The 16,491-nt window shown below is 43.1% G+C and overlaps 1 protein-coding gene across 3 annotated transcripts in view; it reads left to right on the top strand.

Annotated features, from left to right (window-relative positions):
• Nucleotides 1–16,491, top strand: part of G3BP2 (G3BP stress granule assembly factor 2) — a 48,975-nt gene that overhangs the window by 17,115 nt on the left and 15,369 nt on the right. Inside the window, exons 4-9 of one of the 3 annotated variants that reach the window (XM_068232917.1) lie at nucleotides 1,119–1,292; nucleotides 5,144–5,243; nucleotides 10,226–10,328; nucleotides 11,575–11,755; nucleotides 15,495–15,596; nucleotides 16,102–16,192. In XM_068232917.1, the coding sequence (XP_068089018.1) occupies nucleotides 1,119–1,292; nucleotides 5,144–5,243; nucleotides 10,226–10,328; nucleotides 11,575–11,755; nucleotides 15,495–15,596; nucleotides 16,102–16,192 (751 nt within the window). Of the gene's footprint in view, nucleotides 1–1,118; nucleotides 1,293–5,143; nucleotides 5,244–10,225; nucleotides 10,329–11,574; nucleotides 11,756–15,494; nucleotides 15,597–16,101; nucleotides 16,205–16,491 lie in introns of all 3 variants that reach the window. The other 2 variants (XM_068232900.1, XM_068232908.1) reach the window with 2 other exon arrangements.

Below are 16,491 nucleotides of genomic sequence, written 5' to 3' on the forward strand. Positions count from 1 at the left end.
ATACTAAAGCCTGGTATAGAAGTTAGATAATCTAGTGTACAGCCTCCTTGATGCGTTAGTAAGCGATCCAGAGTACTGTATCACCTTGTTCTCCTTTCCCACCCCACTGGAAGCCACTCGATCTCCCCAATCTCCTCCTCTTCATAGCAGTAAAACGCTATAGCCTTAAAAGAGAACCCGAGGTGGGGTTCTGACACTGCTATCCGCATACAGAGGCGGAGTCTGCCTATACTGTCCAGCCTCTGTTGCTATCCAGATCCCCCCTAAGCCCCCCCCCCTGCGCTCTGCTATCCCCCATAAATCACAGCCGCGCTGTTGACACACAGCGTGTCGCAGCGGGCTGTTTTCACGTCTGTACTGTCTGTTTGCTGCTCCCCCCGCCTCCTGCATGGCTCCAGTCTCCGCCTGCGTCCCTCCCCTCCCCGCTTATTGGAGGGAAGGGATGCTGGCGGGGACCGGAGCTATGCAGGAGGCGGGGGAGCAGCCGAGACTGACAGTACAGAGGTAAACACAGCCCACACAGCGTGGCTGTGATTTATGGGGCATAGCAGAGCGCAGGGGGAACTTAGGGGGATCTGGATAGCAACAGAGGCTGGGCTGTATAGGCAGACCCAGCCTCTGTATGCGGATAGCATTGTCAGAACCCCACCTCGGGTTCTCTTTAAACACGCCCAATCAGCACCCTGCCCTGAACTCTCTTATGTGAGAGATTGGGCCTCATAATGCACGATTATAACTGTCTTGCTGGCAATGACAAATGGGAGCTATTACTGTAGTTTGCACAGGAAATTTGGCATTCCTGGCATCCCTCTGATATGTGCACACTTCCATGTTTGATGAATGGGCCACTGCAGTAAATATAGAGATATAGGGTGTAAGAAGTTGGATAATCGGAACTAACCACTTATTTTTAAACATTGACTTTTTTTGTGGGGAAGGTCTAGCAAAAAAAAGTATGGTTTGTTGCATTTGCATGTTTTTTTTGTTTTGTTGTTTTTTTCTCTGCAATTTTTTTTTTTTTTTTAAGTTAATATTTTTTGTGTGTACTAATACATACAGTAATGTGATATTATCCATTACGTATCGCCTGTTGATAATTATCTATTTTCCATTTGCAGGAAATTCACAAAAAGGTGATGTCCCTTCAGTTCAGTGAATGTCGGACAAAAATTCGGCACGTTGATGCACATGCTACTCTTAGTGATGGAGTTGTTGTCCAGGTCATGGGAGAACTATCTAACAATGGCCAACCAATGAGAAAATTTATGCAGACCTTTGTACTTGCACCAGAAGTAAGCCTTGATTCTTTATTATTTTTTTACACTTATATTACAGGAGTAGCAAACCTATGCCGAATATTATGGTTCATCCAACTGGAATGTTAAAAAAGTGATTCTTCTCTCCCTGGTGTTCAATTTCTGATGGTTTCTGTGCAAAAAGTGGTTCAATTAATTTTCATGAAATGTTTGCCTGTAACTTACCAAAAATGTGTCTAACAAGGGTCTAGGATAAATTTTGAGTATAAGATTCAAGCAAAATCGTATTTAAAAAAAATAAATTGATTAATTTTAAGGTCCCTTTATGCCAGGCCACAGTTCCTGCACTCTTCAGCTTTTTGTCAGAAACCATGCAGTTCGCATTAAAATTTTCAGTAGTGCGCAAATTTTCGCATGCAGGTTTCCAGAGCATGTGAAAATTCACATACAAACCTGAAAAAAATGGAACCCTGCCTTAGATCTGATGGATGAGACTGACTCCTCCATACTGGTTTCAGCTATTTTTCCCAGAACGAGTCAGGCTTATCCATACCACCAGGGAGGTTAAAGGACAAATTTAGTGAGCAGAATATGCAGGCTGCCATATTTATTTCCTTTAAAGCAATACCAGTTGCCTGGCAGCCCTGCTGATCTATTTGGCTGCAGTAGTGTCTGAATCTCACACCAGAAACAAGCATGCAGCTAATCTTGTCAGATCTGACAATAATGTCAAACACCTGATCTGCTGTATGCATGTTCAGGGTCTATGGCTTAAAGTATTAGATGCAGAGGATCAGCAGGGCTGCCAGGCAACTGGTATTGCTTAAAAGTAAATATGGCAGCCTCCATATTCCTTCTTGTTACATTTGCCCTTTTACGTTGCTGATATCTGTACCCCATGCAGATTCCACAGTCTATGTGGAGACTGTTGGCGCAACTTTATATAGGCAACTATGATGTAATTTGCGGTGTGTGCCAAGTATAGGGGCAGCAAATACTCTCACCTGTCTGCTGGCACTTCCTCCCATCTCTTCTCTTTCCTGGGGAGCTGTGTGTACAGAGACTAAACATTAGAGGCCAAACACTAGGAGCACCAAGGAACATACTTAAAGTGTACCTGAGACGAGGAGTCTCAGGTTCCATACTTACCTGGGACTTTCCTAAGCCCCCCTTAAGGCCACTTGTCCTTTGCCGTCTCCCTGGGTGGCTCCTGTCCCCCGCAATTCCGACCAAAAGCCTGGCCGAGACAGCGAGGGACAAGTGGCCTTGAGGGGGCTTAAAGGGGAACTTCAGCCTAAACAAACATACGGTCATTAAGTTACATTAGTTATGTTAATTAAAATAGGTAATATAATCTTACTCACCCTGTTTTAAAAGAACAGACAAATGTTTGTGATTTCATGGGGCAGCCATCTTTGTCATGGGGGCAGCCATCTTTTTGGTTGAAAGGAGGTGACAGGGAGCATGAGACAGTTCCAACTGTCCTGTGTCCTGATAACCCCTCCCTGTTGTGTGCGCTAAGCTTCAAATCTCAAATTCAAAAAGAAAAAAAATTGCACCAAAACAGCAGAAAGATAACAATATCAGAAATCCCAGCATAGATGGCACAGCACCAGGGGAAAATGCTTGGGCAGTTTTTTTCTGTGCGGCTAAAAATGAGACTTGGGTAACAAAAACAAAAGTTCTGATGCTGTGAAACTTTTAAGAAACACCAAGCCTTTTCAGTGCTGCTGAGTAGATTTTTAGTCTGGAGGTTCACTTTAAGGAAGCCCAAGGTAAGTATGGTTCCTGAGACGCTTCTCGTCTCAGGTACACTTTAAGATGACCACTATAGGCCTCTAGTGTTTGATCTGAATTGTTTACAGCATCAATTTCTAACAGATATGATCAAATGATTTAATCAGCTGGATATTAATAAAAAAAGAAAAAATTGGCCACTGTACTGTCACCTTTTCCAAATATCTGCACTTTTTAATTATCAGCAGCCAGTGCTAAGATTTGTGGAAAAGTACAGCTGTAGGATTGTTAGCATTTTCCTATGTATTGCATACCTTTTATTTTAGTGAAGGAAAAGACAGGCCTGTTTTAAAGATCTACACCCGTGGCCTGGGACAACTAATTAACTCTTTTGGCTTCCAGTATCACCTCTATGCGGATGACACCCAAATCTATCTCTCAGCTCCTGACCTGTCCTCACTACTATCCAGAGTCCCCGACTGTCTACGTGCCATTTCTGCATTCATGTCCTCCCGCTTCCTCAAACTCAACATGACTAAAACGGAAATTGTGATTTTCCCACCATTGCTATCTACACCCCCACCAATTGCAACCATAACGGTAGACAACACCCCAATAACCTCAACCACTAAGGCCCGCTGCTTGGGGGTTATACTTGACTCAGAGCTCTCCTTTAAACCTCACATTGCCTCATTAACCACCACCTGCTATTTCCAGCTCAAAAATATATTCCGTATCCGTCCCTTCCTCACACAAGAGGCCACCAAAATGCTTGTTCATGCCTTAATCATCTCCCGCCTAGACTACTGCAACACCCTGCTCTGTGGCCTACCAAAAAACAGGCTAGCTCCTCTCCAATCCCTTCTAAATGCAGCGGCCCGCCTCATTCACCTTTCCACACGCTCTTCCGATGCAGCCCCACTGTGCCGTTCTCTCCACTGGTTACCCATTACCCAGAGGATCCAGTTCAAACTCCTGACTCTAACATACAAAGCCCTCCACGAGTTGTCTCCTCCATACATCTCCTCACTAATCTCAAGATATTGTCCCTCCCGCAACCTTCGCTCCTCCCAAGAAATTCTCCTGGCCTCTAAGCTGATCACCTCCTCTCATGCTCGCATCCAGGACTTCACACGAGCATCAGCCCTTATCTGGAACTCTCTTCCACAGCTTGTACGTCATGCTCCAAACCTGGACATCTTCAAACGCACTCTTAAAACACACCTTTTCAAACAAGCTTATAACATTCTATAGCCCTTTATTTACTTATTTGTCACAATGTAATCAGAGGCAAAGAATCACTGCCTCATCCATCCTCCACCCCCTTACCTAGTGTGTCCCCCACTACCCATTAGATTGTAAGCTCGCAAGGGCAGGGTCATCCTCCTAATGTTTACTGTCTTTGTAACAATATTTGTGCTGCTTGGAACTCTGCTGTATATTTGTTAGTTGTATCTATGTTCCCCTTGTCGTCTTATTGTGCTTTGTAAAGCACTGCGGAATATGTTGGCGCTATATAAATAAAAAATAATAATAATAATAATAGACTCTGTAACATCAAAAACCTCCCCTGGGGGGTACTCACCTCGGGTGGGGGAAGCCTCCGGATCCTAATGAGGCTTCCCACGCCGTCCTCTGTCCCACGGGGGTCTCGCTGCAGCCCTCCGAACAGCCGGCGACAGACACGACTGTAGCTTCAATATTTACCTTTGCTGGCTCCAGCGGGGGCGCTGTGGCTGCTTTCGGCACGGAAATAGATGGAAATACCCGATCTCCGTCGGGTCCGCTCTACTGCGCAGGCGCCGGAAACTTGCGCCTGCGCAGTAGAGCAGACCCGACGGCGATTGGGTATTTCCGCCTACTTCTGAGCCGTCAGAGCGACTGCGCAGGAGCCGGGAAGGTAAATATTGACATCACTGCTGCACGGAGGGCTGCAGCGAGACCCCTGAGGGATGGAGGACGGCGTGGGAAGCCTCATTAGGATCCGGAGGCTTCCCCCACCCGAGGTGAGTACCCCCCAGGGGACGTTTTGTCGTTACAGTTCCTCTTTAAGCACTTTTAATTGCAGAGGGGATTCTTTAACATGACTTGTTTACAACAAGGCTTAACATGATTTCCACATATTAATGTACTTGTGCATTCAATTTTTGGTTTCACAGGGGTCTGTCCCAAATAAGTTTTACGTGCATAATGATATCTTTCGCTATGAGGATGAGGTTTTTGGGGATTCAGAGGCCGAGCTGGATGAAGGTAAATATCTTAAGATTATTGAATTTCCATTGTCTGTAATGTGAGGTCATATGCCAGCTGGGGGCACTGGTACTTGAGTACAAATAGTCTCCCACTTAATAAACGACTTGAGTAACACATTTTTCCTATAAAGTACAATCCCTTTATAGTAAACTCCAACGGCCAGGAAAAATAGTTTACTATATCATTATTGGTCATGCATTGTATAATTATACAGATTTATTTGCTGAGGACTAAGTTTACTATATTAGTTTACTATAACAATATTCTACTGTATGTCATATGTACAAAGTTATACTCATGTAAAAATATAGTGAACTTTTTGGGGGTATAATGGACTCTTGATCTTACATGTGACTGTATTATATAATCTCTTGTAAAGTAGTTTGAAGCACAATGGAATCCACAAAAAATGGTTTAACGCTACTGTATGTTCAAATGCAGATTTGTCAGAAAGTTTATTATTTATCCACACATTCTAGTATGTATAACATGACTTGTTTGTAAGTAGTTGGCTGTCTGTACAATGTTTATATGTAACCTTTCCATATTTACCCAAGTAAATGTTAAGCTGCACCATTTTTTGCTTTTATTTTATTTTTCTTTACTTTACTGTATGTATTTTTTTGTGCAACAAAGGAAATGTTCAATTTCTTTCCCTGACTGTAATCCTGATGTTGCCACACTCCGTTTTGGGGCTGCGGCCCACAATACATTGCAGATGGCAAACACTAAGCGATTGAGATCTGTAACTTAAAGAACACTGCGATTCTGATTGTTGTCCCTGTATACCTTTAAATTAAACACTCTGAAAAAGCTGCAGACTGACGATAATTGCCAAGCACTGACCGCATGTCCACCTCATAGGGTTCCATTGTTTTAGAACTTTGCCAATCTGCTGCAAATCGCCAAGACCAGGAAAGGCGCTCGTAGTAGGCCCCCGCCCATGCTGTACCCCCTCCACCTCCCAAAAATAAAAAAATAAATAAAACCGGCTATAACACCTCTCCCACTGTAAAAAAAAAAAAAAAAAAAAAAAGGGGAGTTTAGGGACTAACTGAAAATCCTCCTCTCTCCTCTTCCTCCTATATCTCCTTTTTTTTTTTTTTTGTCCCCTTTCTTCATTCCTAGTCTACTTTTTTACTTAAAACTCTTTAGTTTGGTCAGCTAACGTTGTTTTGGAGTAACTTTGTGAATTAGTAGTTTAGAAAAGAGAAGTGGGAAGGGCATGTTGGAATGCAGGATAACATGTTCAGATTTTTAGGTCCGCAGATATTACATGAATTTGTGTTATTCCATATGGTTCCCTCCATGCTCACTTGAGAGAAAATAAGATTATGCATGCTAAATATGCTTCATAGTCACTGAAAAGTGGGGGGGAGACAGGCAGAAAGGATTTAGTTGATAATGAATATGGCTTCCATAGAAAATAAAAAAAAAAAATTTGCATGCAGAGTTTAAGGTGCATTAGGCAAAAAATGAGTGGACTGGTTCTTCTGCCTACCAGTACACTGTGCAAGTTGGGTGCAGTTAGTATAATTTTACATTAGCATTTCTGAGTACCATGCAGGCCCTACTTGGGTGCAGACTAACGGTCTTCCATTGACTTTTCCTGCTTAAAGTGAACCAGAGACAAAGCACCCTTATGTATTTTACCATATACAGCACAGACCAAAAGTTTGGACACACCTCATTCAGAGTTTTCTTTATTTTCATGACTATGAACATTGTAGATACACACTGGCATCCAAACTATGAATTAACACATGTGGAAGTATAGTACATAACCAAAATGTGTGAAACAACTGAAAATGTCATATGCTACGTTCTTCCTTTTCCTTTGATTACTGCTTTGCACACTCTTGGCATTCTCTTGATGAGCTTCAAGAGGTAGTCACCTGAAATGGTCTTCCAGCAGTCTTGAAGGAGTTCCCAGAGATGCTTAGCGCTTGTTGGCCCTTTTGCCTTCACTCTGTGGTCCAGCTCACCCCCAAACCATCTCGATTGGGTTCAGGTCTGGTGACTGTGAAGGCCAGGTCATCTGGTGCAGCACCCAATCACTCTCCTTCCTGGTCAAATAGCCCTTACACAGCCTGGAGGTGTGTTTGGGATCATTGTCCTGTTGAAAAATAAATGATGGTCCAACTAAACGCAAACCGGGTGGAATAACATGCCACTGCAAGATGCTGTGGTAGCCATGCTGATTCAGTATGCCTTCAATTTTGAATAAATCACCAACCGTGTCCCCAGCAAAGCACCCCCACACCATCACACCACCTCCTCCATGCTTCACGGTGGGAACCAGGCATGTAGAGTCCATCCGTTCACCTTTTCTGCGTCGCACAAAGACACGGTGGTTAAAACCAAAGATTTCAAATTCGGACTCATCAGAACAAAGCACAAGATTTCCACTGGTCTAATGTCCATTCCTTGTGTTCTTTAGCCCAAACAAGTCTCTTCTGCTTGTTGCCTGTCCTTAGCAGTGTTTTCCTAGCAGATATTCTACCATGAAGGCCTGATTCACACAGTCTCCTCTTTACAGTTGTTCTAGAGATGTGTCTGCTGCTAGAACTCTGGCATTGACCTGGTCTCTAATCTGAGCTCCTGTTAACCTGCGATTTCTGAGGCTGGTGACTCGGATGAACTTATCCTCCGCAGCAGAGGTGACTTGGTCTTCCTTTCCTGGGGGCGGTCCGCTTGTGAGCCAGTTTCTTTGTAGCGTTTGATGGTTTTTGAGACTGCACTTGGGCACACTGTCAACGTTTTCAGACTTACTGACCTTCATTTCTTAAAGTAATGATGGCCACTTGTTTTTCTTTACTTAGCTGCTTTTTTCTTGCCAAAATACAAATTCTAACAGTCTATTCAGTAGGACTATCAGCTGTGTATCCACCTGACTTCTCCACAATGCACCTGATGGACCTAACCCCATTTATAAGGCAAGAAATCCCAATTATTAAACCTTGACAGGGCACACCTATGAAGTGAAAACCATTTCAAGTGACTACCTCTTGAAGCTCATCAAGAGAATGCCAAGAGTGTGCAAAGCAGTAATCAAAGCAAAAGGTGGCTACTTTGAAGAACCTAGAATATGACACATTTTCAGTTGTTTCACACTTTTTCGTTATGTACTATACTTCCACATGTGTTAATTTATAGTTTGGATGCCTTCAGTGTGAATCTACAATGTTCATAGTCGTGAAAATAAAGAAAACTCTTTGAATTAGGTGTGTCCAAACTTTTGGTCTGTACTGTATACCTGTGCGGACTTTAGCGAAAACGCCTACCCTGTTCTCTGCTTCATCCTTCATTGCCCAGTCTGCCTGTTATCAGCCCTGATAAAATCCCAGACTAAGCATTCAGTCTGGCTTTGCTCAGGAATTATTATAGCGGAGTCATTACCGCAGAGCCAGAATGGGGCAGGCTTGGGCTTGAAAAGACATCAGAGAAGACACTCGGCTATGATTCCTGAGCAAAGCCAAACTGAATGCTCAGTCGGGGATTTTATCAGGGCTGATAGCAAGCTGAGCAGTAAAGAATGTAACAGAGCAGGGTAGGTGTTTTCTCTAATGTTCCCACTGATGTATATGGTAAAATACATGAGGGTGCTTTGTCTCTGGTTCACTTTAAAGAGAATCTTTATTGTTAAAATCGCACAAAAGTAAACATACCAGTGCGTTAGGGGACATCTCCTATTACCTTCTGTCACAATTTTGCTCCTCCCCGCCGCAGTCAAAACCCGTTTTAAAAAGTTTGTTTATAAACAAACAAAATGGCCACCAAAACAGGAAGTAGGTTGATGTACAGTATGTCCACACATAGAAAATACATCCATACACAAGCAGGCTGTATACAGCCTTCCTTTTAAATCTCAAGAGATCACCTGTGTGTTTACCTTCTGTCCCCTGCAGCTCTCATGCACTGAATACTAGTGACAGGCTGTTAGGCTGATCGTTTCTTCCTGCAGAAGGCTCTGCCCGGTGTCTGTAATTCCTCCGCATGAGTCAGCCAGCTCCTTTCACAGCCTAACAGAGGAGGATTTTTGTCCAGCTCTCTTCTGTCACTGATAAGAGAGCAGAGACGCTGCTGGCTTATGTAAATAACACACACACTGGAGTGTGCATAGAGGGGGCCTGCAGTGGGGGCATGCATAACAGATCAGCACGGAAGAGTTGGCAGCCTTCCAGACACAGGGCGACAAGTCCGACAGGGGAAAGATACATTGATTTATTACAGAGACGGTGATAGAAGAAAGTGCTGCAGTAAGCCAGAGCACATTAGAATAGGTTTAGGAACTTGTAGGATTGTAGAAAAAAGATGACATTTTTGTTACAGAGTCTCTTTTACTTGAACCTGACAGCTGCCCACCTTAAGGACACTTGAGATAAGAGCTTATGGAGGTTGCCATGTTTTTCTTTTAAACCATGAAAATTGCCTGGCTGTCCTGCTGTTCCTTTGGCTAAATTATTAGTTATAGGACCTAAACAAGCATGCAGATCAGATGTTTCTAATTGAAGTTTGACTGGGTTTGCATTGCTTGTTTCAGGTGGGTGATTCTGACACTACTGGTGCATAAAAGATCAGCAGGGTGTAATGCAACTAGTATTATTTAAAAGGAAACATGGCAGTTGCCATATCCCTCTTAACTTCAGGTGTTCTTTAAATATAAGCAAAGTGTCTTCTTGAGATGATGGTATTTCCTGTACTTTTCATATTCTTTTTGCTTCCTAGTTGTTCCTAGCCTTCTTCCATCTCACTTAGCACTATAAATTCATTATTTTAGCACTATAAATTCACTGTTTTTTGCTCCATCTCCAGATATTCTTTTCTCCATTCAGAAGTTACTGTTAAGTGTTTTTTTTTTTCTTCATAGTTATCCTTTTTCCAAAGAAAATATATTTTTATATCCAGATTTTATTTTACTGGCACTGTGTAGTTAAGATGACAGTATGATGCATAATACTGGATATTTATATCTCTAGAATCTGAAGAAGAAGTGGAAGAAGAACAGGAGGAAAGACAGCCATCTCCCGAACCTGTGCAGGATAACTCCAATAATTCATACTATGACCCTCATCCAGTGTCGTAAGTCTTCCTCCTGAATTTTTAGTACAGTTTTACCATTTAAATCCTTAACAGCCTTACAAAGTAGAAATATGATAGCTTTTTTCTGAGTTTGGGAAGGAGTCCAAGGGGTCAGTGCTGTGAGGAGATATCTCCTGCCTGCTCCACTCTTGAGGTAAGAATGTTTTTTTTTTTTTTTGTTTTTTTTTTCCCGGGCTCTGAAAAATTAGCGGGATCCCCAAGTATCCGGCTCCCCTTTGGGAGAGATTTACTTCTCCTGCGGCTGATGTGAGGGCTGGGCCACCCTGGGAGCTGATGCCTGCATTAGAAAGGCATGGGGGAGTGCATAGTCGCCATCACCATCTTGGGCAGCATGGTGGCGTAGTGCTTGGCACTCTCGTTTTGCAGTGCTGTGTCCCCCGGTTCAGATCATAGCCAGGGCACCATCTGCACGGAGTTTGTATTTTCTCCCTGTCTCTGCATGGGATTTTTCCATGCACTCCGGTTTCCTCCCACATCCCAAAAACCTACTGATAAGTTAATTGGCTTCCTCTTGATGGCCATTGACTATAATACATTTTCATATTACTACGGTAAGGCCACGTTCACATTACAAACGCGGACGGGCACACGCGGAACGCAACGCGTACGAACGCACGCCATCCGCGTTTGTATGCGTTGCGTGGCTGATCCCATCACTGAAAAGTGAATGGGACAGCCACACGTTTTGGCAAAAAATGCGTGCAGCATGCGTTCCCAGACCGCACAGGCCCGGAACGCATGCAGTGTGAACATCAGACAGTGCACTCTATGCACTGTCTGATGTCGTGCATATCGGCCACCTGCACGCGTTTCCAAAACGCGGCTGGAAACACGTGCAGTGTGAACGGGGCCTAAGGATTAGATTGTGAACTTAGTACAGTTCTGTGTAAGGTGTCGGCACCATACAAATACTAAATAATAATCTTGGAGAAGGCCTTCTTCAACCGCCAGGAACAAGCCCATCAGTTTATGGAGAACCGTTGATCCATTCTTTCGTATCTGAGCCATGGCACCTCTAGGCATGGGTCCGGCTATTAGAGTGGGTCTGGGCTCAGATTGTTGCAGTGTGCTGCTGTGGATGGGGTAGTGTAGCCAGGAACTGTGGGCTCATGTTACCATCTTTGGAGTCAGGCTGAGGGCCCCTCATGGTAGTAATATAATGAGGCCTCTTTATATAATTAGTTCAACTTATTCAATTATATATTTTTTTTCTTTCTGCTAATAGAAATGGTGTAGAGGAGTCTTTGGAAGAACCCATTAATGAGCCTGAGCCAGAACCTGAACCGGAGGTCAAAACTGAAGAATTAAAACCTGAACAAGAGGAGAAGAGCATAGAGGAACTTGATGAAAAGTCTCCCACTCCACCACTTGCTGAACCAATTCCTCTGCCCCAAGAGCCGCCAAAGGTGCATTATCAGCATAATGAATTTACATTGCTGAAAAAGGGCCTGGCCACTTGCTTTTTATAAGTTTTTATAATGTGGCCTACCTGATAAAAACGTGGTGCTGGCCCCAGCATTGCATCCTGGTTGATGCTTCATGCACACCTATAATTTTGCTTTTCGTAGTAAGCAAATTTTGTGCACAAACGAGTAGGCATGTATGGTTGAGACAAAGAACCGAAGTACCAGTGCAGGATGCTGCAAGGAGGTGAAGAGAGTGAGGCATTTAGGACAGAATTGCAAAGAGGAGAGGAAACATGAGACAAATGGGTTTGACTGTCTGGCGCTCTGTTCAGTTATGATTGACAGGTTAGCTGTATTTACATTACATTCTGAAAAGGATAATTGTATTTAACGAAAATCAAAATCTATGTCCAGTCAGAGCCGCACAGCCAAAAGCAGGACTTAGAATTCAACCACGCTGGTCCGGAAGCAATTAAAGTGAAGCCGAGGTGAAAATAAACTCCTAAAGAATTGAATCTGTCGTCCTACTCCTAAAAATGGCTTTTAGACATCTCATAGTTTTATTTTATGTGTAAACATTTACAAAGTAAATTTAATGTTGTCTCTGCTCAATAGCAATATCTAAAGTAGGGGTCCCCAAACTTTTTTGGTCGAGGGCCGGGTCAAAACACTTCGGCCTGCAGGGGGTCCGAAGTATACATAAAATGATGTAGAAGTCTTTGTGGGCCAGACAGTGAAGCATACCCAGGTGACAACCTGCAGTCCAATTGGACAACCGTGTAACCTGATGTGGAATTTGATTGGAAACCAGCGAATTACTGCTTTCTGACTTCATTCTATATGTGGACCACCAATATGTAAAGATGTAGCTAACCGCAGCTATAATACATTTTGAGTGTGAGGGGCCGGTAAAAAAGGCTCATGGGGCCACATTTGGCCCGCGGGCCTTAGTTTGAGGACCACTGGTCTAAAGCATCCCAGATGGAAAATACATGGACTTTTGTCCTTTTTATCTATTCCTTTGCTGTCAGAAGCCCAGTTATCTGCTTAGGAAAGTGTTTTATAAGCTGTAACTAGCTGAAGACCCAGCCTTGCTCAGGTATGTATTTAGTTTATTGGTTCTGACTACTTTTTCTAAACTTCACACAGTAACTCAATTACCAAGTTTGTGAGATTTGGGGTCCTTGGTATCAATAGTGTGAGAATGGAAGCAGTTTAAATTTTTCTATTGAAATTAAGCAAACAAATCGATTGGCTGTAGCTTCACCACTTCATCTGAACTTGTACTTCAGTCACCCAATAACCAATTGTAGCAGATTTGAGGCTTCTGCCATTGAAGAATAGCAGAGCCAAAAGGCTGTGGTAAAAAGTGAAGGTGCAGTGCGTAGGGGGCAGTGTTGCCAACTCATCCCTTTAATTACTGACACATCTAAGTTATACAGGTTCTGGGGCTATTTGCACATAATCAGTTCCTTAACTGCATCTACCTAACCACAAAACCTGTATAATTCATATGTGTCAGTAATTAAAGGGATGAGTTGGCAACACTGGTAGGGGGGTATAAGCAAATGCTTACTAAGCCTCCCGTTCCCCTTTAGTAACTCGCCATTCTCCTACACTCCTGTTATTCTCAGCAACTTGGGCGACTCCTAACCCGAACATACTGTGCCGCACACGCGCAGTTTGTTCATTTCGCTCCACTGGGGCCGTGCTGTGATGTCATAAGGACAGGAGTATCTCCTGTCCTCTGTGACATCACTTTGAGTGGCCACAGGGGAGCAGAACGGACATACTGCGCATGTGCGGTGCAGTATGTCCAGGTTTGGAGTCGCAGAGAATAACTGGACTGAGTGTAGGAGAACAGAAAGTGACGGAGGGGAATGCAAGGTATGGTAAATATTTGCTTATACCCCTCTACCCACTGCACCTTCACTTTTTACCAGAGCCTTTTGGCTCTGGTATCCTTTAATAGTGTAAGGATGGCAGCAATTTAAATATCCCCCTTGAAAATCAATAGGTGAATTTTGATTGGCTGTTTGAATATTGAGCACCTGTGCCATGTTTGAGAACCCTGTGATTAACAGTCTAAGAATGACTGCGGTTTACTTTTTCCCACTTGGTTTTATTTGACTCCGCCCACTTTTCATAATCTTGACACACAGAACCTCATTGACCAAGTTTGTGAGCTTTGGGGTCCTTGGCATCGATAATGTGAGAATGGAAGCAATGTATCATTCAAATGATTGTCAGTTTGTGGCTCTGCCCCCTTTTCTGAATTTGAACCCTAAGTCATCCAATGACTGATTTGTACCAGGTTTTTTAAGGCCTCTGCCATTAACTGTGTAAGAATGGCAGCAAATATTCCCCTTGAAAACCAATAGGTGAATATTGATTGGCTATTGTAGGCTCCACTCACTTTCCTGTATATTAGTCTCAGTTCACCCAGTTACCTACTGTGCCAAGTTTGAGAACCATGCAACTAACAGAATGGCTGAAATCAATCAAACAAATCTGATTGGCTGATTTGCTCCCCAGTCACCCAATGACCGACTGTAGCAGGGTTGAGGCCTCTGCCATTAACAGTGTAAGAATGGTGGCAATTTAAATATTCCCCTTCAAAACCAATAGATGAATTTGGATTGGCTGTTGTAGGCTCCACCCACTTTACTGTATTATGAATCCCAGTCACCCAGTGAGCAACTGTGCCAAGTTTGATAACCCTACCATTAATAGTGTAAGCAGGGCCGGATTTACTATAAGGCACTGTAGGCACATGCCTACAGGCGCCTGAAGATGGAAAGCTGGCTTACTCGCCTCCCCAAGCACCTCTCTCCTTCTCTATGCAGAGTCCTGAGCGAAGCATAAATGAGGTTACTTACCCGGCTCTCAGCATTCCACTTACAAGATCTCACTTCATTCGGGGCACCTCTAGCTACACAATATTTTGGGTACCTCTAGCTAATATCGAGGATAGGTCTGGCTGCCTAATACTAAAGAGCACCTGTAGCTACCTATGACAGGCAAGGGAACTAAGAGAGAATTGACAGCTGGACCAGCCAGCACATTTTGTTTGGTGGGGGTTTGTAGGTTCGTGGAGTGCGAAGTCTAGGGTGCCAGGACATCTGTGCCTATAGGCTCTTGTGATGTAAATCCGGGCCTGAGTGTAAGAACTGTTACAGTTTACATTTTGCCATGTAAAATGCACAGGAGTATTATAGCATTTTTTTTTTATATATATATTTCCAGTGGAAACGTACCAGAAATGAATCGTAGTTCCTACTCACTCATGTGTATGGGGTGTTGGCAAATAGTTAAGCTCTGTTCATGTGTATAAAGCTATTGTACATCTGTAATTTTACCATTTTCAAGCATTACCACTCTTTAGATATAATCTAAGTAAATGTATTTGTAATATTTTCCTTGGTAACATGTACTGTCAGTGCTGCACAGTTGCAGTTGAAATGTTCACTTTTACAAATATGATCAGTGTTCATTAAAAACCCAAGAACTGGAATAGAGATTTTGTTACATAGTTACATAGTTATTTTGGTTGAAAAAAGACATACGTCCATCGAGTTCAACCAGTACAAAGTACAACTCCAGCCCGTCCCCCACATACCCCTGTTGATCCAGAGGAAGGCGAAAAAACCCCCACCAGGCATGAGTTAGTAACTCATAATTGGCTTTTTAACTCACAGCAACATTTACTAAGTGTCTCAGTTCCCTTTATTTTTTGTAGGCGTTCTCTTGGGCATCTGTGACCAGTAAGAACTTGCCTCCAAGTGGTACAGTGCCATCATCGGGAATACCGCCTCATGTGATAAAAGGTCCTGCTTCACAGGTATGTTCTCGTATATCACCTTTCAGGATCTTTTGGTGGTTCAGTTATCAGTCTTTTCTCAAATGTGATTTCTTCTAATTGTTTTACATGGGAGAAATAATACTCTTTTAGAACGTTTTGTGCAATTTGGTAATAAAATTACTGCTAAGGTTTAAAATCTACTTAGTGTGAGCAGGGTGGGCCAAAAGTATTCTTGGCGAACTTTACTATATATACCTTTACCTGCTAAAATAGTGTTGAGCCAGCTGGAACCTTGCAAATCATTGATGCCCTTGGTAGCAGAGCTTGGCATATCTCTATGCCATGTTTCATAACTGTTGCTGTATAGCACAGATACAACCTTAACTTTAACTGTTGCTTTAACTTTGCATGAAAATGACAACTTTACGGTGTGGAGTAAAAAAAAAAAAAAAAGTTTGCAAGTTTTCCATATTAATAGTTGTGGTGAATTAGTGCTGTTTACAATAAATGTAAATCTTATTTGTTTTTCTTTTTGCATTTGTAGTCAAGAACTGAAAATAAACAAGATAGTCAAACTCAGCCTCCCCGTACTCGAGAGCAGCGTCCACGAGAACGTCCAACTTTTCAGCCAAGAGGTACCCGAGCAGGTATCTAATGTATACATTTTTTTTTCACAGCCTGGTGACCTGAAAAATTAGCTGGATGGGGCTGAACTTCCCTGTATATTTCCCGATATAGAGGGCAAACTGGGCAAAATCCCAGGGCTCCAGAGATGGCCGACATGCCACGTCTTCCCCAAAAGCAGTGCAGGGAGCAGATGGGAGTGTAAGCTCTTTGACCCAGTGTGCAGTGGGGACCCTCTTTTGACTTGCCCTGAACGGGTTAGGGCCAGTTTCCATTATATGCGGTGCGATGCAGCTACATAGCTGCATCG

This window comes from Hyperolius riggenbachi, chromosome 1, assembly GCF_040937935.1.
Source record: "Hyperolius riggenbachi isolate aHypRig1 chromosome 1, aHypRig1.pri, whole genome shotgun sequence".
Lineage (NCBI taxonomy): Eukaryota > Metazoa > Chordata > Amphibia > Anura > Hyperoliidae > Hyperolius > Hyperolius riggenbachi.